The sequence below is a fragment of the Apostichopus japonicus genome, chromosome 1 (assembly GCF_037975245.1).
Source record: "Apostichopus japonicus isolate 1M-3 chromosome 1, ASM3797524v1, whole genome shotgun sequence".
NCBI lineage: Eukaryota > Metazoa > Echinodermata > Holothuroidea > Aspidochirotida > Stichopodidae > Apostichopus > Apostichopus japonicus.
This window is the reverse complement of record NC_092561.1, coordinates 6,040,974-6,066,897: the sequence shown is the minus strand read 5'-3', so window position 1 is coordinate 6,066,897 and position 25,924 is coordinate 6,040,974. Positions and strand designations below refer to the sequence as shown.

At 39.9% G+C, this 25,924-nt stretch overlaps 1 protein-coding gene across 2 annotated transcripts; it reads right to left on the bottom strand.

Annotated features, from left to right (window-relative positions):
- Positions 1 to 3,300: 3,300 nt before the first annotated feature.
- On the bottom strand, positions 3,301 to 25,924 carry LOC139965347 (transportin-3-like). Of its 2 annotated transcripts, XM_071967608.1 has the most exons (21): positions 25,717 to 25,924; positions 24,897 to 24,986; positions 23,838 to 24,025; positions 23,225 to 23,381; positions 22,255 to 22,398; positions 20,989 to 21,063; positions 19,604 to 19,704; positions 18,958 to 19,033; positions 17,929 to 18,138; positions 17,026 to 17,133; positions 16,763 to 16,857; positions 15,629 to 15,768; positions 15,186 to 15,377; positions 14,558 to 14,649; positions 13,404 to 13,492; positions 12,202 to 12,403; positions 11,080 to 11,196; positions 9,426 to 9,520; positions 8,156 to 8,312; positions 6,925 to 7,092; positions 3,301 to 6,408 (listed from the first exon to the last, which is right to left on the bottom strand). In XM_071967608.1, the coding sequence occupies exons 1-21, from the start codon at positions 25,831 to 25,833 to the stop codon at positions 6,238 to 6,240; spliced, it is 2,784 nt and encodes a 927-aa protein (XP_071823709.1). In that variant the 5' UTR covers positions 25,834 to 25,924; the 3' UTR covers positions 3,301 to 6,237. The 2 variants fall into 2 exon arrangements, with proteins under 2 accessions (XP_071823709.1, XP_071823720.1); XM_071967619.1 differs by lacking the exons at positions 22,255 to 22,398; positions 23,225 to 23,381; positions 23,838 to 24,025; positions 24,897 to 24,986; positions 25,717 to 25,924 and adding an exon at positions 22,126 to 22,142.

Here is a 25,924-nt window from a genome sequence, read left to right as displayed (position 1 = left end):
CGAGTATGTACAGAAGTAACATGTTCACCATAGACGCAGGATGAAATGAATACTCTCCATAGGCCTAACTACAGGTTAAAGCCTAATTCATTCAAACATCTGATGATGATGAAGTTTTGGTCTGTACGATGTGGAATCCGCACAAAATTTACTACTGTCGCTTATAGACACAAAGGTAGACATTCCGTCGTGCGGTTTCCCAAATGTTAATTTATGTTGTTTCTGCACAATTTGTAATATAATATATGTATATATATGCTCATTATATAATGAACAAAAATAAACAATAACTTTTTGTGGTTCATTTCATCTCAAAAGTCTTGCTTATACCTTTTTATGCGTATTGCAACCCATTGGGCCACAACGGTTGTCTACAACGCGTGCGCGCGAAACAACCAATCATTCAACAACGAAGTCTGCCGGTGGGAGGGAAAGGGCCTCTCCGTGCCCCGGCCGCGAATTTTATTTTCCCAAACAGGTTTGCAATTATGTGTAAATAGTCGCTCATGATTGGTCGGAAAAGTTACGTCATCACCATAGAAACCTTCACTTCGAGGTTAAATATCTGCATCCATTCGTTGCAACGAATATAAACTCGTCCTATATTTACGGTGTTTATTCAATAGTTTCCTCTATATATGACTTACCCCAATGGAGAAACATATCTTCCAACAGAAAAGTTGTGTAAATTAAGCCTTGATTATTCGCAGACCATTTTCCAAGTTTTAGACAAGAAACTAGTGTCCTAGTATAGTCGCGCTATTCACTCACGTACTGTACCGATTCAAACTATTGCTGCAGTCATGTTTTGCGTATATTCATTCAAGACTCGTGAACTCGCGTTGATTTTGGTGAACACAATCCAACGAATTAAATGAATTCCGGTTTCAAATGAACGGCTTACGGATAACATAAACACTAACCCAGTGGAATGTAGCGTATGTATCATAAGTAATGTTAACATGTGATACAAGCATTTAAAGTAAATTGAGGGTGTTGAAAGGAAACCCCGTTAGTAGACTTAACTAAGTGTCACAGGTCAATCAATAATCAATCAATACAAACATTAATCTGTTCACCATGTTTTAGTGACGTCAATGAACTCAGTCATGTTTTGACATGTTTAAGACCCATATCGACCTTATCACTCCTCTGATTCAGTGTTTGTCTTCCAACATACAAGCGATGGTCATTATTGATGCTGACGTCACGAGCAATCTGATTGGCTGAACCTCCGTAATTGCAAACCTGTTTGGAAAAAAAAAAATCGCGCCCCGGGGTCGGGCTTTTGCTACTTCCGTATTAACGACATCGTTGTGCAAAATATCAGTTGTTACAAATTTGTGCTGTAGGCCTAGTTAAACTATGACACCGTCGGGTCTTATTTCGCTATGCCGCCGAGCCGACGGTTTTGCTTCGATAATTTGTAGGAATTCTATAGTTACTAGATTTTTGCAATTAGGCTTGTGTAAAGGCTTTAATGCGTTTTGTAGGTAATCTCCATCAGGCGAACTCATTTCCAGTTTACAATACTCATTCTTCGATCAGGCGAAGGACTATGAAAAAGACAAAACAACTACTTCACAAGCTTGTCAAATTAGTAAATAATTCCACCACTGTTATCAAATTCACCGGAACTAAATAGGTCTACCGTTTTTTCTTTCTTTTTCTTCTCTTGAATATATCATTCCTTCAATTTTTCGATTTACTCGGAGACAAACAAGCGAAATGTAATCGCCAGTGGAAAACAAGATCATGTATTCACTTGATTGGGTCCATTGTAAAAAAAAAAAAGAAAAACGAAAAAAAAAGTCAAAACCCGATTACATTCGAATCCCAAAATTGAAAAGGTTATTTGAAAGAATTTACCGTCAGTAGATAATCATCGATTTTCTCGCGATTTAAAGTGTAGGATTTTCGGTAAAATCGGACCATAGGTGAAGAAAAATGGCCTTTAGAATTTGAAGCTTGTATAGTCATAATTGGGTATTTTTTGTGGCAAAAGAGGACAATCCCTGACCAAAGGCGTAGGAGCCTAATTTGATTTGGGGGGGGGGGGGGGGCTGTAACGACTTGTCCGAAAAATATAACCAAAATATTTCGTGCGCTCCGCGCGCGTTCAACATGTTAATGTGCATATCATACAGGCATTCATCGGTTATTACATCACATGCCAATAACGTACAATCATTTTCCGTGTTATTACCCTTCCATATTGGTTATAATTATTGGGGAAGTCGTTACAACAATAATGATAATAATAATATAAGTTTAACCATTGAAAAACACCTTGCAAATTATTCTACTTTCAGTAGGTGCCCGAAAAATTCTCAGCATATTGCCCGAATTTTCACCAAAAAAATTAAAAAACACATTGCAAATTATTCTTCTTTCAGTAGGTGCCCGAAAAATTCTCAGCATATTGCCAAATTTTCACCACAAAATTTGAAAAACACATTGAAAATTATTCTTCTTTCAGTAGGTGCCCGAAAAAATTCTCAGCATATTGCCCGAATTTTCACAAAAAATGTTGGTTGGGGGCTGCAGCCACCCCCCGCCTCCTACGCCTATGTCCCTGACCCATAGGACATGAGTGACTTGTTATTAGTGCCTATACACCCCGTATGCTAAGGTACAACGAAGGGTATAACTAAGGGTATAAGGCAGGGGTTCCCTAACTTGGGTGCATGAACCCCTAAGGGGTGCGTGAGTCCATCCCAGGGGCTTCGTGAGACGTCTCTGAAAGTAAACACTAGAGTACTTTTTGTTGAACTAAAATCTGATATATCATATAATTTAGTAATGTACTTAAGTCGTACCTATCGACAAACTCTACAATATTACACTATGAACTTGGATCTTTTACGAAGGAACCGTTATACGTATTATTGTATAATAATGACTCAGATCGTGTCTCGAAAAGTTGGGGGTTCGTGGAAAACTGTAACATCCAAAGGGGGTTCGTGGTGGGGAGGGTAAAGTTGGTGAAACCCTGGTATAAGGGTTATACTAAGGGTATACATAGGGGTACATCACGGAAGCATCGAATACTTGCTCCAAATCAATTCCTGAGCTCTCCTCGGTATATAGCACGGCAGTTGTCTATCCGTAGGTGCCTAATAACATGTATGTGTTGGGAATGGGAAAACGGAACTATTTCCCTGCCTCATAGATTGACAAAAATTATTTCCAAGGTTCCCTTCCCCATAGCAGGGATGGGGGGGGGAGAGGAGAGAAGAGGTCTTCCAGTAATGCCTTAGGTGAAACATAGAAGAAAAGAAAAGCCAAGGCAAGACTTGATATTTTTGTTACTCCACTTCGTCTCTTCAATTTATATCACATGTACATTCTTATCAAGCAGCTTACAATGATTTTTCATTTACAAAAAACGTGGTTTTCAAAGTTTACAGCAAAGCAACATGGAACTGACTTAGGTCATGATACATTAAAAAATTGTGAAATTAAGAGAAGAAACAATTCTTATGAGTAAAATAAAACAATAAACTCACCAGAAAGTAGTCGATGTATAGGGGGGTGGTGGTGGGGGTGGGTGGATGGGGGGTAAAGGGCAGGACTTATTACACATTCCACACACACAAGTTAAAAAAAAAAATCATAAATAAAACGTATCTATTGAACATCAGCCATCTACTCGTAAAATGAGTATTCATGATAATTAGCATAAAATCCATGCAAAACAAAACGTGTAACATCTGCAAAAGAAGTAAATCGATGTAACCAATAATACTTTTATTCTCATTTGTAGGGCTTGCCTTGCCTCTGACAGCCAACCAGTCAACAAGGTTTCAAACATACCCTGCGCAATATCACCTCTCACCCTTTTCCGAGTTAGGTCCATCCATCCATCTATCCATTCATCCCCCGACGAAAAAAAAAAAAAAAAAATTCGTTCAAAGTTTCCTGTATTTCAGCCAAGATGAAACTTGTCCAAAGTTTCCCAGAATTATTTTGCCTGATGGTTGTTCTAATCTATTCGAATATTTCCCCACATTATAAGGAGCATTAAATTTGGTTAAACTATATGCCTCATTGAGGTAACACATACTAAAGGAGACGGTAAAATCTAAGTACATACATACTGGCTATCCCTGGCGGTATCACCCTCCTTTTCGCAAAAGGTTTGTGAAAATCAACATGATCTTCGAGATATATGATGCCTCCCCCAGGCCTCCCCTCAACCCCAGGCCTCCCCTCACCCCCCCCCCCCCATGCCATTGACATGGGACAGTGACAGTATGAACATCCTGTTCCTATTTAGATAAAGCTCTGAAACTGTTCATACTGTCAATACCATAGGATTGAAGTGTGATGTGAAAGTGGCAGGAAAAAAGGTATTTGCTTATTGTACCGACTGAGTGATGGCATTTTGTATTATGCACATCTAACATTTCATACATTGCTGATCCTAAAGTGATCAAATTAAGAGAACTATTTGCATACAAAAAGAAAAAAAGAACAAACCAATTCAAATGTTTCTAACAACATCACATATTCATGACAAAACATGGTGTACCTTGTATAAGTTTCGAGAGATGACAAGAGGTACCTTCGTAGCAAAACACTGGTGAAAAAAATTTCAAGGTCCACATCACTTTTGGCCTCAGATATCTAATTTTTTAGCCAATTCAATATTTTCATGTTATTATGCCACAGTTGAGAGATAAATTGCAGTTGTATCTATTTCAGGTACCAATAAAAGTGAAAAAAAAAAAAATCAGGATTCTTTTTTTCGGGTTAAAAAATGAGATATGTGAAACGTAAAATGATATCACTTATCTGGGTTTTTTCTTTTTTTTTGGTATCACCCATGATTTTCTTTTACAAAATTCTTTCTACAATTTAAAATAATTAGTCTCCTTACTAATGCGTCTACTCCATGATTTAAAAACAAAAAATGTTTGATTCCTGTTTCTTGAAGGACGGTCAATAAAAATTGATGTAATACACAAAAAAATGTGCATATTTCTCTAAATTTGCAATGGGGACTAAAACCAAAAAAGACTAAAAATACCGCATACTATCAGGTTGTCATTTCTATTCCAGGTCAAAACAGATGGACTAGTTTGCTCTCATTATCTCAAATACACTGCCATAGAGAAACCGTTATGTATGTTGGCGATTGTTAACAATGTTAAAGCAAAATTTAAGGAACTTTACAATACTTTTCAAAGAAATACCTCACATGGAATCAACCACAATTTTTCATTGAATATGCACACGCCTTTCTACTTTGTGTAATCAGATTGTGTCGAAAATATTTAATGTTCTCGAGAGGTCTACTTCGGTAGACTGACAGTTAAAACTGCAGGATTAGGTCGAAAGTAGATGTCCGCAAAATCGTTCACAGAGCATTTTCACTAATTATTTCAATGAATCTGATGTTGAGAGTAAAATGGTTATTAACACAGAACCCAACTACTTGTAAAGGTGGTGTTTGAGTTTTAAGGTGGGGGAGAGGAGGGTGGTGGGGTTTTGTAAATAAATACAACCAAAAAACTCTGTTTTTATTAAACTTGTCAGTGTGCACAGCCCTGCCAAAATTAAAACGTACATTAAAAGTAAACCTTTGTCGTCTATTGCTTAGGTCCAACAGCTCACAAAATGTCATATAATCAATTTGATTGTCACTATTAAGGCTCTCTTCTTCAAAACAAAAATTGAATCAATGGTCAAGTGGCAAGTAGGCTTAAACATCCCACCATGTCCTCCAAGAGTGCAAGGCAAAACAGGGTGATCAGTATATCATCGCAAGAGGGTCATAGAACCGACCACTTTCACACGGATCAAAATAATTGATTTTTGCCAAGTCTGTGCCTGCTGTGTGTCAGTTCGGTCCATCCTCAGTTGCTTTGACACCACATCAATTTCTTTGAGTCTCAGAAACAGATTACATAAAAGGGCTCAATATTCTCACCCTGCAAATAAATGCTGCATGAGAAAACTTGGGGATCTCAACCAGGGGGGGGGGGGGGGAAGGGGGTGGTTACCCAAATTGGCCGATGTGCCAGCCAACATGCATGGGGAATCAAACATTTATAAACTTAACAATTCCTACTTGAAACCTTGTTCATGCAGATGGTTGTCCTTGGTCATTTGTCGGATGTAGTCTCGCATTCGATCGTTCGCGGCTCTCTTCGCGGCCTCCCTCCGTAGTAAACCCACCCTGTGTCAGTTTGGCGCCCGTCATAATCTGTCAGCATGCGAGGGAGACGTCGGCTACCTGAAGAGCCTGGTGAAGTCTCGCAGAGCGTATGTGACGTTGATGTCCTGTTGTGCGGTGGACACCGAGCTGTGGAACGCTGCCATCTGCTCTACGGTGGCGCCTAACGTTCCGCCTGTCGACACTGGGAGCTCGCGGAGAGCCGTTTCCAGCCACGCCAGCAGGGACTGAAAGTGTGATGCAAAGTTTAAATAAAACAAAGATCCAGGGGGTTCGTAATCATCGTGCAAGAGCAATATTTAATACATAAAGTATTATGCACGACAGATTGATCTTTTGAAGATGAACAAAAACTTCCTCATATTTATGTTAAGTTTATCAAAACCTCAGAATTCATCTCTAATCCAGTGAAAAACCAAGTCTCCATTTTAACAAGATGCAAACGTCTCTCTTTTTTTTTGGAGGTTCTCTTCAAAGATTTCACAAGACTTCTCGAGGAACTTCGCTCTGATCTCAGGTCGTGAAAGATTGTGGACCTTATTTTCTCATTCTTTGGCTGGACGTGCTGGATATGCATGGTTTCAATGTAATTGAATACAACGTGCCTTTCAAAATGCCATTATTTTTTAAAATTGTCACTCCAACAGTGCAGAATCCTATTTATTATAATAAAATGCAAAATTCAGTGCAAGCGCGGTCAAACTGCCATGTTCTACCCTCCTGCTGTTCTGTTACGGTCTTACCTCTCGGCTGAATTTTAAGAGTTCAAAGAGGACCTCTCCGTGGTCTGGAACCATGTAAGTTGGCAGGTGGAAGACGCAAGCGTCTAATATTCCTTTCACCATCTTCTCTCCGTTGCCTTCCAAGATTCTCTGGACGCACGCTTTCCGACTGTCAAACTCGGAGGATTCCTGAATGTGCGGGGGACAAAAAAAGGAAGAAGACTGTTGCATCTGATCTGAGGTAAGCATGACTGAGGTGGCAATTTTCTGACATTTTGACTAAAAAATTGGAAAGGGGAGGGAGAGGTGGCAGCACTGAACATTAAAACTGAATCAAGCAAGGTAACTCATTAAAAACTGACAGGAGAACTCATGGAAACTTTTGCAATGACAGTTCAGGGTAACATGAAAAAGAAGAGATTGCCTAGAAGGAAACTGACACTTTAAAAATCTGACTTGTGGACCCCATGATGGGTTGAACAGATGACTGTATTAAATCTGGCAGGTGAACTGATGGCTCAAACAGGTCGAACTAATGAATGTGAGAGGTGAATACATTATGAGGTGAACCCACTACTATCACAGCAGTGGAAGCTATTTAAATCTGACTTGTCAAGTCCATGATAAATTGAAGATGTGACTGTATAAAACAGGGACAAGTGAACCAATGATTTCAAACAGGTGAACGTATGAATGTGAGAGGTGAATACATGAGGTGAACCCACTACTATCACAGCAGTGGCAGCTATTTAATCTGAATTTGAGAAGCCACAAATCTGAGAAGTGGGGCCATACATGTGAACCTAGTTGTACTTGACAGGGTAAGCCAACATTCAGTCTTACAGGTGAACACATGACTAAGTAAAGGTAGAAAATATAAATAAAGTCTAAAGAGAGTAAAATGAACAGTGGAATAATGACTGGGAAATTATAAATAAAAAATAAAACGACAATTAACATTTCACGGGAACAGGATTTGAACCAATAAATCCAGACCTGAAAATGGCAATGCAGGAATTGCCCACCGACTAAGATGAGGGATAGCCTCAGTTTGCATAGCACAGGGTTAAACCCTGAGATCAGGGATAGCCTCAGTTTGTATAGCACTGGGTTAAACCCTGAGATCAGGGATAGCCTCAATTTGTATAGCACAGGGTTAAACCCTGTAGATCACTACTAGGAATCCTGTTCTAAACAATAACTTTCTCGGCAAAAATTTGAGAACGTCATCAAAAGACTCCTCCTCGCTTACCCAGTTTTCGTTGCCGCACTTGACAAATTCTATGAAGAACTTGGCGACGGACCCGTTGGCGTCCCTATGGTCCACTTTTAATCCGGCCATCCCACACTGGACGATGGACGGGAAGATGTCGCACTGCAGGAACTCCAACGGACATCTCTGCAAAAATCTACGTAAAATCAGAACCAAACTGAATCATCTCTAGAGTCAGCACTCATTTTTTTCCAACGGGTTTTATATTTTATGTTGATAGCATCACTCAAGTTATGACACACACAGAAAAGGGATGCGAAAATATATTCATGCGTTTGATGATACAGACAGGGATCTGTGCTTTTAAACCTTTACTTTCAGTACCTAGACCTTGTAATTTGCCCAAACTCAGTATATTTGTATATTAATTGTCATCGCAACGACAAGTTTTGGTTGTTTTGAAATCCAACGGTAGTTTTCAGATTGGTTTAATCATCTACCATACGACAGGTGAACAGATCATGCTCTCCCCTTCCTCCCCCCCCCCCCCCAAAAAATTAAGGACAAAAGAAGATGGAAAAAAAACCCATTTAATGCCCACCCCTGGTGTGTAGAGGTTTCATCCAAGTATGATTAACAACAAATGGAATTATGCTTGAAATGCTCGCAGCTCTTACCTAATGCACAACCTAAAGAAATCATCTACTGTGTCTGGATGGGTATGCTTGAAATGCTTGCAGCTCTTACCTAATGCACAACCCTTAAGAAATCATCTACTGTGTCTGGATGGGTATGCTTGGAATGCTTGCAGCTCTTACCTAATGCACAACCTAAAGAAATCATCTACTGTGACTGGATGGGTATGCTTGAAATGCTCGCAGCTCTTACCTAAAGCACAATCTAGAGAAATCATCTACTGTGTCTGGATGGGTATGCTTGAAATGCTCGCAGCTCTTACCTAATGCACAACCCTTAAGAAATCATCTACTGTGTCTGGATGGGTATGCTTGGAATGCTTGCAGCTCTTACCTAATGCACAACCTAAAGAAATCATCTACTGTGACTGGATGGGTATGCTTGAAATGCTCGCAGCTCTTACCTAAAGCACAATCTAGAGAAATCATCTACTGTGTCTGGATGGGTATGCTTGGAATGCTTGCAGCTCTTACCTAATGCACAACCTAAAGAAATCATCTACTGTGTCTGGATGGGTATGCTTGAAATGCTCGCAGCTCTTACCTAATGCACAACCTAAAGAAATCATCTACTGTGTCTGGATGGCTATGCTTGAGATGCTCGCAGCTCTTACCTAATGCACAACCTAAAGAAATCATCTACTGTGTCTGGATGGTTTCGTAGTCCGTTATCTTCTTCCAACACTTTATAGGTGGGTGTGATGAAAGCCTGTGCAAGTAGAGAGAACGACAAAAAAAAGAAAAAAGAAGAGAGATTGTATTCCAACATTTCAAGATATCTTTTTGAAAAAAAAAGCTGTGGATTTCGACCCTTAGGCATCCACCGGAAATCGAAGCATTTCTAAAGTTTACTTCAACTTCCCACATCTATCCCCTTCGGCTGACTTGTTTAGTCCTTTGATACACTATAAAGACAACATAGGCCTCGAAATTCAGGCTTATCTACTGGCTTATTGCAAGTGGAGTTTGCCATTTGGCAGTAGCCCAAAAACATAAGGCTTTTTGCAATATTTCTGCCGGTAGAGGTTATGAACATAACCACCAAGAATCAATACATCAACTAATGTGTGGGAAGTTGATCCTCATGTCACTCTAAGTGTTCTTCCATGAGAAAAAAGAAATACCAGTAACAACTGAAGACCAACTTTTCCCATCAACTGACCTCTCTAAAAGTGATTGTAAGAATCCAAACCACATGAATTTTTAAAGCAGGATCTGAGCCGGTCAATGAAAAACCTTCAAAACGATGCCATGGCAATGAGAAAAGAAACCAAAAACAAGGACACACATGGTCAGGTTTCTTTTTAAATTAAAACAGGTTTATCCAGCTCATCACATCCTTGAAGGTTTCAGTAACTAATTTCCTTTTGTATAGAATTTGTCGTAACCTAGAGATTACCATATTTGGTCATTAGAGAAAAAGAGAAATGACTTGAAAACCGTCTGCGAGTCCCACAGAGTGGCACGAGAAGCAATGAGAGGTGGAAAGATCAAATGTTTCTGCAAAGCACAATACAATCCATGTTCTCTATTGTGATTTGCCCATTTTCTGTATTGGGGTTAAACAGGTTAAAAAGCTCACCAATTTGGAGCACCCAAATGGTTTATATAAAACCCTAGCTGCCAAGCATTTCACTCTGATAGCCAAAATGAAGATGCCAAAGACGAAATTTGACAAACATCCTGAGAATTCACAAGTACCATGTCCACACCCTACAGGCACCACTGGTCATGTCGGGATAACCAACCTTGGGGGCATAAACCATTGTCATGGAAAGTTTTGTGGAAAGAGGGGAAGAGAAACTCTCTTCAAAATCTGCTTATCTACTGCAAAGAGCCCACGTAGGTAAAGTTAGAGGAACAGACGTTTCGATCCCTATGATGAGGATTTTGGTCCTAAAGGCTTTGCAAGTTTCTCAGAATAAAAGAGAGAGACCGTGGTGGCCAATTGGCTAAGGCGTCAGACTCGTGATCCAATGATTGCTGGTTCGATTCCTGCCTAGTTCATTACGTGGTGTCCTTGGGCAAGATGCTTTATCTCACATGCCTCTCTCCACCCATGGGTTAAATGGGTACCTGTGAGGTAACTTGTCATTGAGCGCAGTATATAACTGCTGCCGACTGGAGGGATTGTCTCTGGGACAGGTTATCATTGACCAGGGGTAATATAACGTATGTAAAGCGCTTTGAGACCTATCGCTGGTATAAAGCGCTATAAAAAAAGAAAAAGCAAAAAAAAAAGAAAAGAAGACCATTACGGTGCTTTACCTTCAACATTTCTAGGAGACCTGTCTTACAGGTGGGGTCCTTCCCGTACTCGTCCACTAGTATACTTCCAAGGTAGAGAAAACAGGAATGCTTCTGATTCTCGTAGATACTCACCATCTGTTGACGACAATCGAAAAGAGTCATGAATATTTCCACGGTTCGTGCTTACTCGTCACTCTTCAAGCCAGTTATTTGTACCAGCAATGCAACAGTTACCCCTCAACCCCAAGACTGGCTCACAGAATTTACACTTTTTGTACAAAGTTTATTTTTGCCATTTAGTTTGTTTCAAAAAGTCTTACTGCATATATGCTTAAAGACATCAAGAAATTCTGTATAGATTTATATTTATAGCAGATATGAAATAATTACCCTAAACCTATAACACATTTAGGACAGTTGTTTAATTTAATTGACATATCGGAGACTTAGCACAATAATTATGTAATTTGAATGATTACGGGGCAAAACTTTAAGGGCCTCTCCTGGTTGTCACCTTGGGACAACCTTTGATTTTGTTGTCTAAACTGCAAATTTAGTTGTCCAAAAAAATGAAACTAAAGAAAAATCAAACAAAGAATGGACAATACATGTACTGTAGTTTGATGTGTAGGTTTGGTGGCTCGAACACCAGCTTTGGGTCAGTAAAACTCCCCATCGGGGTGGGTAAAATGCGGCCTGCCACTCTTTTTGTTTAATTTCCAGTATCTCTGAAGTGATGGAGGGTTAAACCAATTTCTTATCTTATTTTACTTTATCTACTTATTTGGGGGTATTAAGTTACAAATTCAGTCTGGAGTTGATGTAAACATCGGACCACCACCAAAGCTGATATTGGTCGTCCGAACAGAAACTTGTTCATCTCTGAAGACCATCAAACAAATTTCCCCTAGATTAGCTCCAATTTATCAAATGATTGCACGTTTTCTGGAGCATGAAGTAATTCTCCTAAAAATACAAGTTTTAGTGAGTGACAGACATTGAGACACAAGTCACCATGTGATGAGTACCGAAAGAGAGCCTTTAGCTTATCTACAAAATTGGTGCACAGCCTATCGATCGAAGTGTCGACTAATTACTGGAACGAGAAGGTAATCGAAAACCTCCATCTGCGGACCTCACCTGAAGGACGAGCGGCGATAAGAGAGAGTTTGAGCTCTTGCTGATCGTCCTGATGGCAAACCTCAAACAGCGGCACCATCTTTCTACGATTCGGATGTCCGTCTGGTACTTAGTCAGAATATCAGATAGGACAGGCCATATACTCTGCAGTAAGGCGGCGCAGGGGTGCGGTTGCCCGTTCGACACCGACAGAGTGGTGTACCTGACGGGACGGGGAAAAAAATAAATAAATATACACGTCTCTTTTGATACGATCGTATTCCATGTTTAAAATACCACTAAACTAACCACGCGGGGTGAACATAAGACGATGCAAGCCCAGATATGCCTCGGTCTGTCGGGATCCTGGGTGTGGGAAAATACTGAACATGATGCGAGAACAATGTTTCAGATGGGGGTGTGACGATAAACTTCCTGTGACACAGTGATTTGCTTCCCCAAGTTTGATGAATGTGCGTTTGAGAAACCATTTTTTTTTATTAAAATTAAACTTTCAGACAATGTGCCATTAATTGTGATCTACTGATGGAGTCAACTTGCAGTTAAAATCGTCCATCACCGGGGAGTACATATCGGGTGATTTTAGGCCGTAAAGAAATTTACGGGGGTCACGGCTGGCCCAAGGATATCACGACATGGGCACCCCAGGGAAATAGTTTGGGAAAGATGGCTATGGGCTTCCATCAGCAACAAACCATGGAGGGTATAAGATCCATGTCGTTAAAAGCCATATCAATGCTTGCCCCGTATTGACCTATGACCTTCACGTCTGAAAGGGAGACACAGACCTAAATCATCATCTTTGGCTTATATATGACATTGTTCAAAGTTCCAGGGATGAGCCTGGATTCAAAAAAATCATGAAACTTTGCAAAAATTGCGGTATAGGCTCCAGTTTGCATATGCTACAGTGTGTTAGGATAATAGTTTTTGTTCCCGAGGTAGAAAAGAAATCACGGAAATTCCGCCAATTCGCAGAAAAAGGGCCCATGCCTGAAGTACACATTGCTACGTTCAGCAACAGGATTATCTCACTTCTTATTTCACCCTTCTTTCCTACTTTCACAAATGACTACTCAGCTGCTTTATTTTGCACATTTTAGCCACAAAAAAAAAATTGACATCACTGCTATAACTACTGAAACCATATTTGGCACAAAACTTAAACATAAATATTATATTTTACAACTGAAAATACTTACCTAAATATTGCAGCAAGTCTATCCAGCCAAACCGTTGGATCTGACGTTTTCTTATTCTCTTTGTCCTCAATCCCGTCTTGTTTCAGAATCTATATCGGAGCAAAGAAAGACCTCAAATGAATAAAAAACGGCAAACTTTTGTCCCTATAACTCTTCCAAAAACCCATACGCAGTCATGTAACTGACCCTCGCTGTTATACAAGTACATTGCCAATTTTTTCCCCTTTTTGCTCACAAGAGAATATTAGAGGCTTTCTTTTCTCTGGTTAAAACACTCAAATACATATAACAGAGTGCTCTATACATTCAAACACACAAATACATATATAACAGAGTGATCTATACATTCAAATACATGAATATATATAACAGAGTGCTGTTTACATACACACAAATACATACAACAGAGTACTGTACACATACGAACAAACACAACCATACAACAGAGTGCTGTATGCATACAAACAAAACAAATACATATAACAGAGTGCTGTATACATACACACAAATACTTACAACAGAGTGCTGTACACATACGAACAAACACAACCATACAACAGAGTGCTGTATGCATACAAACAAAACAAATACATATAACAGAGTGCTGTATACATACACACAAATACATACAACAGAGTACTGTACACATACGAACAAACACAACCATACAACAGAGTGCTGTATGCATACAAACAAAACAAATACATATAACAGAGTGCTGTATACATGCACACAAATACATACAACAGAGTACTGTACACATACGAACAAACAACCATACAACAGAGTGCTGTACACATACAAACAAATGCATACATACAACAGAGTGCTGTACACATACAAACAAATGCATACATACAACAGAGTGCTGTACACATACAAACAAATGCATACACACAACAGAGTGCTGTACACATACAAACAAATGCATACACACAACAGAGTGCTTTATACAAACGAACACACCCATACATACAATAGAGTGCTGTACACATACGAACACACATATATATAACAGAGTGCTCGACACATTAAAATTACCCACACAGATTGCTGCTTACATACACACATACAGCAGAGTGCTGTAGAAAAGAAAAAAACTAACCACAGTCAGGGTAGAGCATACTGTACTTCCATTGTAATTGGTTTCTCACCTGTGACAAAGGAGTTATTTGGCAAGCTGACAGTTCTTTCAACCCTTCTGGGATTTTCTCTGCTGGAAGCCTTGATAAAACCAAAGCAGCACCTAAACAAGAAACAAGTACACAAGGGGTAAAAAAACAAACAAATCTATTACATGTCCTCATTAAAGGATATGATAAATGTATGATTAATCATTTCAAAAAATTTCAGACATATAGGCTGTTCACCCATCTATATATGTCAAAAAGACATTGAAGGAGCAGTTTTAGTTTTAGACAGACAAAAACAGCAATCGCTCCAAATGCTGTCTAAGTACTACTAAAGACCTGGCTTATGGGAGCTGATTTCATATTGTAGCTCGACTTCTCTCTCCATGCATAACAAAACACTGATATTTGTGGGTTTTTGATCTGTATAGCTTAAAATAAGGTGGGTTCTTCACCCACATGCAATCCGTGGTTCCCCATCAGAAGTGGCCTTCCAATTGGGTAAACAAAATCCCCCCAAATGAGCTAAATGATTAATGAAGTGAGAGACATATACAGAGCTATTAGAGGGCCACAAGTAAATACATGTTTAGAAAGGGGTGGGGTGGTGGTGGGGGAGGGGAGATGAGGATGGGAGGCCCCACATCTTTACCTTGCACCAAGCCGACGGCTGCCTCTGAAGATAACTTGAATCCGTCTACGGCTCTTGTAATATTCATGAGGCCCTCAAAATGATTATGCATGAGGTCTCTGCATTCTTCACAAATCTTCTGGATGGAAGTAGCCGATACTGATGCCAAATCCTGATGTTTCAGTCCAGCCGTTAAAAGGTTTAACGCAGGATCTTTCGGAAAAAAAACACAAGAAACAAAAACACTTAGACCCAATTTATATGGCTGATTAGAGGTTTATCGATGAAAAATACAGGCTTGATGGTTTCTCTTAGCGATGTCCATTGCCCGTTTGCGGCAGTGTGTATTCGCAACAGAGAAGGGAGTAACTTGTCAAAAAATGCACTGAGTGATGACACTGCAGCCGTGGACCTTACAATTGTCGCATAATGGAATGAAATTCAGTCAGGGTTTTGAACCTCACCGATATAATCAGGGTGCTTGTGCAGCCATTCGGACAGCTCTCCTACCATGCGCAAACTGGTGTAGCGTACGGCCACGTGTGACGTTTCCGGCGTGTTGATGATAGCCTGCATCACCATGGGAACAACGATATTTTCGTCTCTGCAAAAGAGCATGAAAAGAATTGTAATGTGCCGATTTCAATCAGCTCCAATGCGATCTTCCCTGCCTATAACAAAATACCGCATCCCCATTTTTTGGCCCAAAACATCTACCCGAGTTGGTGTATATGCTAGCCATACTGAATGCTTGGCTGCACAAATTCATGATTAAACACAGTGACAGTGTACTATTTCAGTGGTCAAGCCAAATTTGTCTTCACGCAGGAAATAAGTGCGGGCAATTATAGCACTTGTGTTTATAATCATTTGGTGGCTGGTCAATTAATTAGGTGCACTCAAGAATGATTCCTAATGGCAGTACTTGGGGTACTTTATGCTATCACGTAAAAAATTATTAATGCTCGAATGAACTATGGGGACTGTGTTTCCATAGGTAAGCTTGACCGTTCTCCTTCACCAACAGATTTTTAATCATGCTTGGAGTATTTCCGAGATCTATTGTAGGTGCCAACTAGTACAAGAGTTCTCATATTTAAAGCTGTGTACTCATTTAAAGCTCATCACTTTCCACATTTGCTTTGGATTTAGTGCTCCTTCGACTGTACAGACAATTATTTTCAGAGAAGTATGCGTGAGAACGTTGACATGCTTGAATACGTCCCTCTTTACTTCTTTTTAGCCATTTTGCTCAACACTAAATCTACTCATAAACCAGGAACTTTGTTTTTACCCCCTGATTTTGAGCCCACTCTCTACCGAAAATGTGTCTTTCCGTACTGAAATACTTGGAAGATTTCTCACGTATATACAGTTTTGAAGTTATATAGAGTCCGAATACGTCATAGAAAACAACTTCATGGATTTCATACTGGTTTAATGACATTTTGGACAACTTGATAAAATATTTCAACATATTAAAGAAATGATAAATTACCCAATCTCCCCTCCCCTCCTCCACCTTCCAAGCAAGAGAGAAAGAAAGAAAAGTGAGCAAACAAACTGGAATGGAACAAAACAGAGATTATCTTTCTTACGGCAGAACATTCCTAGAGACCGCTGCCATTATGAATAATGAAGCCTCCGTCACCTCCCAGGCTGGGGTCTGTTGATTTGTAATATTCTGAAAGATCTATAGAAAAATAAGAAAGATGAAAATATATAATAACTGACTGTCATAAATTTTTAATTTTTTTTATTATCGTTTAAGTCAGAATTCAGGGTTCGACTCTTTGACATTAATTCGAATGTTGCCAAAGAATTCAAACATGACAAATTATTGATGGCAGGGAAAACTCACCTGGCTAAAACTTGAAGTAGAACCCACGATAAAGACCACATCCTTGATCAGTTCGGTCACTCTTGCTCTGAAGTCACCAAAGTCATCAGAGGCATCCGGGATACCTTCCTGTGTGTCATTCGTAAGAAATAGAGAAAGAAGAATTGAAGAAACAAAATATAATTAAGCAGGCAAACATAGAATATGAAATGAATTTCTCTGTCCAAATTTTGTGGAAATGGGGGTACAAATTAATGGGAGGGATCCTTTTCAAGCTGTGTAAACAGGATTTGCTGTTTCACTTTCCCAATTTTTTAGGTAAACATGTACTTTTATTGTAAGGCACTTCATTCTTTAAAAGATGGCATGTTCAAGTGGGAGGAGAAGGGGTAAGGGGGCCTTTATCTGCAGTCGAAGAAAAGAAAAGATCTGAAGTTCCCTACGCCACCTTTTAGGGAGGGAGGGATTATGATTGCAAACTACCAATACATTTATCTGGAGTATTTCATATCCAGAGAGGTTCCAGCTCCTTCTTAATTTAGGATTTACTGTATTGCACAAGTACCAACCCTTAAAAAAACACAAGCACGATAGTAATGACCTTAGGCATTGAGAGACCCAGGGACAATTATGTCACTGGGTCCCATTTTGTTTTCAGTTTTCACTTTACTTTAGAAGTATATAATGAAAATGAGAATGAACTGTTCATTATCCCATATTTCCCCCCCCCCCCAATATTTTCTGGGCTGCCTGATATACCCAGGTGTCCCAGGGCTGTAGCCTTGCCTGATCCCCACCCCACCCCTCTTATCATGCTTGGTAATGTCCACAAATGAAAACAGGGACCCAATTTTGTTCTTTGCAAAGGAAAACCCCCAAATATATGAAACCGTCTTCACGTTTCAGATCGCAAAAGTGACTCACATGATCTGATTCCATTTGGCAGTGAACACACAGCGCTTGCACCAGTCTTTGGACGTACGGCCTGAAGTGTTCGTTGATGATTCTAACGTCCTTCTTATAGATGACCTCCGACAGCCGATACCAAAAGTTAAAAGTGATGTCGGCTAGCTCCCTGTACGGACCGCTTATGCAGGCGACCAGTGCGTCCAAAATACGTAGATCTCCTAAATTCTGTGAGAAGAACACACACAAAACAAAAATTATTGAAAAGGAAACATCCTTATCGAATGGGCATCTGTCTCAAACTGGGTATCCGTGGAGACCCCTAAGGGGCTTCATGAAAATTTGTGGGGTTCCTTGAGGGCAAAGGGAGTTAGTGACAAAGGAAAGGAGTATGTGACAGCAAAAGGGGCACATCAACATTTGTTAAGACCGATGTTCGCCATTAAGGCAGTCCGAACAAGTCTAAAAGTTACATCTTGGACATTTAGGCTGACACCAGCCTCAACAGTTTGGGAGGGGGGCTGAAGTCACAAGCAATACTCCATCTCTGGGGTCCATGAACAGTTCCTAACTGTCCATACAGGGTACAAAGATGGCAAAAAGATTTGAGAACGTCATGGAATAGAGAGACATTCAGACTTTATATACTAACATGATTTGCACAAATTTGGCGATCAGTTTTGAGCCTAAGATGGCATGGTATTTACATCACCCTGCAACTATTGCATATACATGTACACTGTTTATAAGATAGCAGACAGTTAACCACATATCATGACATCAATACACATTATCCACTGAAAACATATTAACTTTAAACTTCAAAGGTTTGACACATGAGAGAATAAACTGATAGGTTTGAGATTGCACCAGCCGTATCGAAAGGGCAAAGCAAGTTCTGTCCCGAATTTTTCTACAAACTTCAAGCTTTGACATTTTGAATAATGCCGTTTTGACAAATGATGGCTTGCGACCCAAAGGAGAGCGTGGATGGCTTTTTGGCTTCGATCTATTGTTATATAAAAGTCTTTGAGATGAGTCGCTTACCTCTCCAGGCGTACTGACCATGGCCTCCAGACAGGCCTCAGCTAATTCTGTGAATATTCGACAGTAGTTTACACACCTTGAAAAGGAAGACATATACAGTCAGAATGATCAGGATTTGAAAATATTATATAAAAAATAAAGAAAATATATAACTCCAATAATAGTACGGCATGGCATTGTTACATGACCATACATGGGCCCAAGTTGATTCAGGCGCAATGATCATGTTATCATGATAAGAGCGCAATGTAAAATTGCAAATGTACCATGTGGTGTGAGTCCATTCTGATACTCGTTGCACCATGTGGTGAGTCCATTCTGATACTCGTTGCTCCATGTGGAGTGAGTCCATTCTGGTACTTGTTGCACCATGTGGTGTGAGTCCATTCTGGTATTCTTATTCTAGCATAGTTGTTTGTACGCACCATTTGGGGTGATTTACAACAGTTATTCCTCCACAGGCCTTGGGGAATCTCTCATATGTTCTGGTCACTAAACTGCTTTGAAAGAAACTTACCAATCGGTTAAACAATAAGGGATAAAGCAAAGATAACCGATGCAAACGTACAAGATTGTCCGATATTTGGAAAGGTCAGAAAATGTCCTTAAAATGACCCCCCAAAAACAGTCGAAAATGAAAACTTACTTGTCCACATCATCCTCAGCGACTGTCATGTGATACGCCTGTGGCAGCTCCATTATTCCATGAAATAACGTTGTAGCCAGTGACATGTGATCTTCGACGTCCTGCAAGAGAAATCAGAGAATGCTCAAACAGCACCCTAACATGGTTACACCATGGCTAACCACAATGCTCATACAGCACCCTAACATGGTTACACCATGTCTAACCACAATGCTCATACAGCACCCTAACATGGTTACACCATGTCTAACCACAATGCTCATACAGCACCCTAACATGGTTACACCATGGCTAACCACAATGCTCAAACAGCACCCTAACATGATTACACCATGTCTAACCACAATGCTCATACAGCACCCTAACATGGTTACACCATGGCTAACCACAATGCTCAAACAGCACCCTAACATGGTTACACCATGGCTAACCACAATGCTCAAATAGCACCCTAACATGGTTACACCATGGCTAATCACAATGCTCATACAGCACCCTAACATGGTTACACCATGGCTAACCACAATGCTCAAACAGCACCCCAACATGGTTACACCATGGCTTACCACAATGCTCAAACAGCACCCTAACATGGTTACACCATGGCTAACCACAATGCTCAAACAGCACCCTAACATGGTTACACCATGGCTCACCACAATGCTCAAACAGCACCCTAAGATGGTTACACCATGGCTAAGCACAATGCTCAAACAGCACTCTAAGATGGTTACACCATGGCTAAGCACAATGCTCAAACAGCACCCCAACATGGTTACACCATGGCTAACCACAATGCTCAAACAGCACCCTAACATAATTACACCATGGCTAACCACAATGCTCAAACAGCACCCTAACATGGTTCCACCATGGCTAACCACAATGCTCAAACAACACCCTAGAAGGTTACACCATGGCTAACCACATAGTTAATCACACATTACACTCAAAATGACTTATGTAAGAGAGGTGTTTGAGTTGTTCACAAAGACTTCTAGTAACAAAGGAGAAAATGCTTCTCTAAGTATTCCACTAAACAGAAAATTGAATAAGGAAACATTCCACATAGTAAAGCAATGTGAAAGAGTGGGGTATAGGGAGGGTGGGGGGTGGGTTGGCATAAGTATTGTCTCTAATAATTTTTACAGAAATGATTCACCTGTGGGGCATTTGTGCTGCCACTGGAGGCAATTTGAATGAACAATCAATGCACATTGTCACAACTATCTACCAAAACGCTTTCTCTGGAAGCAAATTTGATTTTTGGCGAGAGAAAATTTTAACTGTCGAGTAAAGCATCTGCTTTGAGAATTCCATAGCTTCTTATAAGGGGCAAAGTTTTGATGAGGGGTGTTGATGACTTGCGAGTGTAGAAACCATACCTCCATTCCATAGAGGGCAGCGCATAGGCAATCGGAAGCTGCTTCGTGTAGCATAGATGGTGCATCGTGTTTACTCTAGAAACAGAAAAGAGAGAGGGGATTTAACGATTGCAATCACTAGACGAAAGTTTGTGCATCAAACGACCAGTAAATAATGAAACCGGTTCTTCAAACTGAAACATGTTCATGGCAGGAAGAGAAAACAGGATACAGGTGAGGTAGCAATATCTGAAACGGTCTTGCAGATTAGGGTAAAAACGGATCTGGAAAAATAACTGAAGAGAAATTTTATGGCTACCATTGCGGAATTGCCCCCTCTATAATAAAGTGTGAATAATTTCAGAATTTCACCTGGGGAAACATCATCTGTTCAACCTTTTAAATTTCGTCTTGCAACTTAGTTAGACTGATATCATACTTATTAACATTACTGATAATTCTCCTATCAGAACGTTGCCCTTCTTGCGCTTAGTCAGGATTCTACAAGTCTTTTTGGACTTTCATGACCAGTGATGTGCGCACATTGGGCGGCACCAGGCGGCTGTGCCCAGCAGTTCTGAATGCCGCCCAGCACAAACAGTATTTTAAACATTTCCGCCCGGCACTTTTTTAATGACAATTTAACAAATTTTACCATAACCAAAATTTGGGAGAACATATGGCACAGAATAGGAAAAATAGCACCACCTAAGTATACTTCATGTTCAAAATTTGTCCAGTGGGGAAGGGGTACCCCACCCATGAGATCCCTCTCCCAGGGTGTGGATCACACTACCGCACAATCTGCCCGGCACTCAAATATTCCTGAGCACATCCCTCGATGACCATTAGAGTAATTCTCACGATGTTGTGGTAACGTACACAATCTCGACTGCGGACACCGAACTTGCAACAAAACTGATGAATATTAACCTTGCATCGTTCAATTATTAACAATAAAGTCATGTTGATATGACGGGCCAGTTAGAAACGAGCAAAGTATCAATCCATGATACTTACATGACACATATCAAAATTCGCCTATTTCAATCAGATACTGGGTCCACCAGAGCTCTTGTTATGCAAAATGCTAAAATGTGGAACAACCCTTTTGTGACCATAAATAATAATAATAATCATAAAAACAAAACTGCTTACCAGACACTGAAATAACAGCGCTAGGTATAAGTTTGCTCTGTGAGATGGGCTCACTTGGCATGATGCCGAAGGTAGAACCAACTGCCTAGGCATTTGAAGATATAATATGATAAAAAAAAAACTGCTTACCAGACACTGAAATAACAGTGGTATTAGTTTGCTCTGTGCGATGGGATCACTCGGCATTATCCCCAGAGAGAACCAGCTGCCTAGGCACTTGAAGACCTTTCCAATTAATCTCTCGTCGTTGCCGTAGTTATCTGTGCAAGCCGTCTGCCGCAGCAGGGGAGGAAAAAAGGATCAAAATATTAAACCTTAACAAGGTGAAGGGGTTAGTGAAGCCTCTGGTAAAAAAATGTATCACATAGAATGACAGATCAAAGTATGATGTCAGGTCAAAGATCATCTTTATTAATCTGTGAATTTTCCACAAAAAAAATATGAGCCACCTCATATTACCACTACACCCCCTCCCCTCCCCCTCAAGAGAAAGAAAGAAATATCCTGCTGCCACCAGCATATTCTCACTGAAACTAATAACCATAAATATATTTTATAATCTCGTTTGCATGCTCTTCATATCAATATTAGTTTCGTGTTCCATTCTGCATCAATCATCCTACAATTATTATGAAAATTTTGTGGCTGGCAATAATTTCAGCTGGTCTGGATGCATTTCACTTTGTCTGTAACTTCAAATTTGAGGTTTTGTCTTCGGTCCTGTATTGTAGATTCTCTCATCGTTAAAAATTAAAAATCTAGACTGTCAGTGATGCTGTAGCCCAATTAATGTTTAGAAAAGTGACTTGTACCACACCTATCACAGGGTACACGCCATGAGCGAATACCATTTATGTTGTCTGCTTGTACCGGTATCAGAAATTACCCCCATTTTGAGATATCACTGCTCCCAACAACTAGGACACTCCGAAATATATGGAAGCCTTGTCGGCATTGTCTATCCCAAAGATTTGTGATTTGGTTCTGTTTTTGAACTGAAACAACCCTTGGCCTCATTTCTAACAATTCCTCTGAGTTTTGCATTAATAACTATCTGGATGAAAACGATGGATACATGCAAAATAAACGAATAAAATACCAAGAGAGCTATAATGGTGGACCCTGCAGTGCGGAGTTCCTGTGTGAATTCTTCTCTCCTGTTCATACCCAGTCTGAGATGCTTGCTGTGGACCTCTTCCGGAAGAACGGTGAGGATTTCCAGGAGAGCTGGTATACTGGCTGCATTGTTACTGAATCTAAAATTATACCATAATAAAAAAATAATAAATATAACTAAAAAAAAAACATTGGGAACATCTGTAGGTCAATGTTCCAGGAGAGATGGTATACTGGCTGCATTGTTACTGAATCTACAATTATATTTAAAAAAAATATATATAAAAAATATAAAATAAATAAATAAAAAAACCCTCTAGAATTATATAAAAAAAAAAAATATATATATATATATATATATAATAGAAAAAAAAACAAAAAAAAACATTGGGAACATCTGTAGGTCAATGTTTTCATCCTACTAGAAATCAAAAGTATATGAACACACATGCATAAAACTGAAAGCTTTTACTGTAACTCTTGAATTCAGCCAGATTTGAAATTCAATGCAACCCTACATAGTAACACTGACTGTTAGACAGAGTAACAGGGAAAACAAAAAGGAAAGAATGTTTAAGGCCAAGAAAAGTACTCACTTTTGGATGATGAACTCTGCTGACTTTTTCCAGGTGACCATTTGAAGTGCTAGATCTGCTAGAGCGAGGCAGAGTTGAGTGTTTGTGATCTGAAACTGTGGATCCGTCATGGTTTCGATGTGACTGATGATCGAGTCACGGAGAGATGAGTGGGAGTCTGCCGGGAGTTCGTGGAAGCTGTACTGGATCTGAACGGGGGGGGGGGGGGGGAGGGAAAATAAGAAAAATGGTCATTGTCATGACTGTCTAAGTTGAAAGTTAAAGGGTGGCTCTCGACAAATTTTTTAGAAATGTTACAGTCCAAGATAAAAAAAAACTGAGTGTAAGCACTGGTTGCTATAGATGTTCGGCTGTTTCGAAGCTAAACCTCTGGAATACTCACTTTAAAGGTAGTCAGTATAGGCCCCAAATTATAGCACGCTAATAATTGCTAGAAGTTTTCAAAAAGTACTTTCCTAGAGGTCTTTACTCTCCAAATTGTTCTCAGACATTGCTTTGCTACATTGCTAAGGAACACACAAGATGGCTGAATGTCCCAGTGAGGAAATTTTCCTCAAAGGTTGTAATAAAAAACTGTTTAATATACCAATAATTGGTATCCTTGGAAACGTCTAATGCCGGTAACTTGACCTAGTTTCGAATGAGGTGTAATAGAAGTGGTGAACACCACCACCGATCCCAGAAAATACATACACAGCTTGCTACGGTCGGTAATTAGACACTAGTGTACAGTCAGTACATACAGCTGCGGTCAATACCCACAGCACAGTATACAAAGGATACAGCGATGGACATCTCAGGGGCAGGTAAAGATAACAATTAAGATATCACGTTTCATTACTGTCTGCATTTTGTAGCGACACGAACAAAATGTCACTTGCAAGCAACAGAAAGTTAACTTTAACAGATGGCCGCGCACGGTTTGGGGCGAGTTTTCAATGCCTTTCAAGAGTTGGGAAAACTTCAATGCACTGCAAATCACAACATTTCTAGGAAACAATGAGCAACAAGATTTGTCAAGGATTTTTTTAAAATTCCTAAACGTAATTTTGTACTTACCTTAGTCCTCATGGTCTGGGCTGCAATGTAACAAGATTCCAGGTTTTGTTTCATTTGAAGCAGCTGATCCGAGATCTGCCATGCGTACACCTGAATCAATCAACCAAAACAAACATTACAAGTTTTGGATTGTTAAATATATATAATCAAGAAATGAGCGAAGAAAGTTTTGGCTAAAAAAGCTACAATCAGCAATCATTTCTAATTTATACACATTGTCATGTTACACAGTATTCTCCCAATGAGAGTGTTGCTAAGCTGGTAGGCTTTTCAAACGTTAGGTCTGGTAACTGACTGTTGGAATTAGGAGGCAACCAGCAGATTGACATTGGATTTGTCTAGCCTCTAATTTAAACAAAAATATTGTGTTTCCAATATAATGATAGGGGGTTGAACTCTTTATAGTTGACGGCAATTCCACTGCAATACTTCAGTGTCAGGTATAGCCTTTGGCTTTACATACATTAGGCCTCTAGCCTAGGCCTACGTAAAAATGTATGACCAGTGCTAAATAGGCCTAGGCCAATACAGTACACTACAGTAGTTTGTACCTCTTCTCTTCTGTTTAATATCCTCCGTTTCCATTTGCACTGTTATATTGTTTGCCGAGTCGTAGGGCTGTGTCGACAGTGTCAACTGAAAGTAGTCCTACTCCTAGAGTAAACCCTTGCATGGCCACGGCAAAGCTTAGGCTTTAGTTTAGGCCAGTACCATACTGCAGTTAAACCTACACTTTTTAACGCTAGCCTAACATATGTTTCATGTGTGGATACTTCGAAAACAAGGGCGGATAGAGGGCTCGATTGGAAGCGATACAAACCGATTGCTGGAATTCTTGCAGCCATTTGGACGCTGCCTCCTTCCGTGACACATCTGGATCATGGTACAAGGCATTTGTTGCTTGCATAACATTTTCAATCGACGGTGGAGGGTCCATCCCGCTAATGAAGTTTACCCCTTTTTCACATGGGTTGTCAACTTTAAATTCACCTCCGTACAATTTCGCCGTGAAGACAACATTTGATACA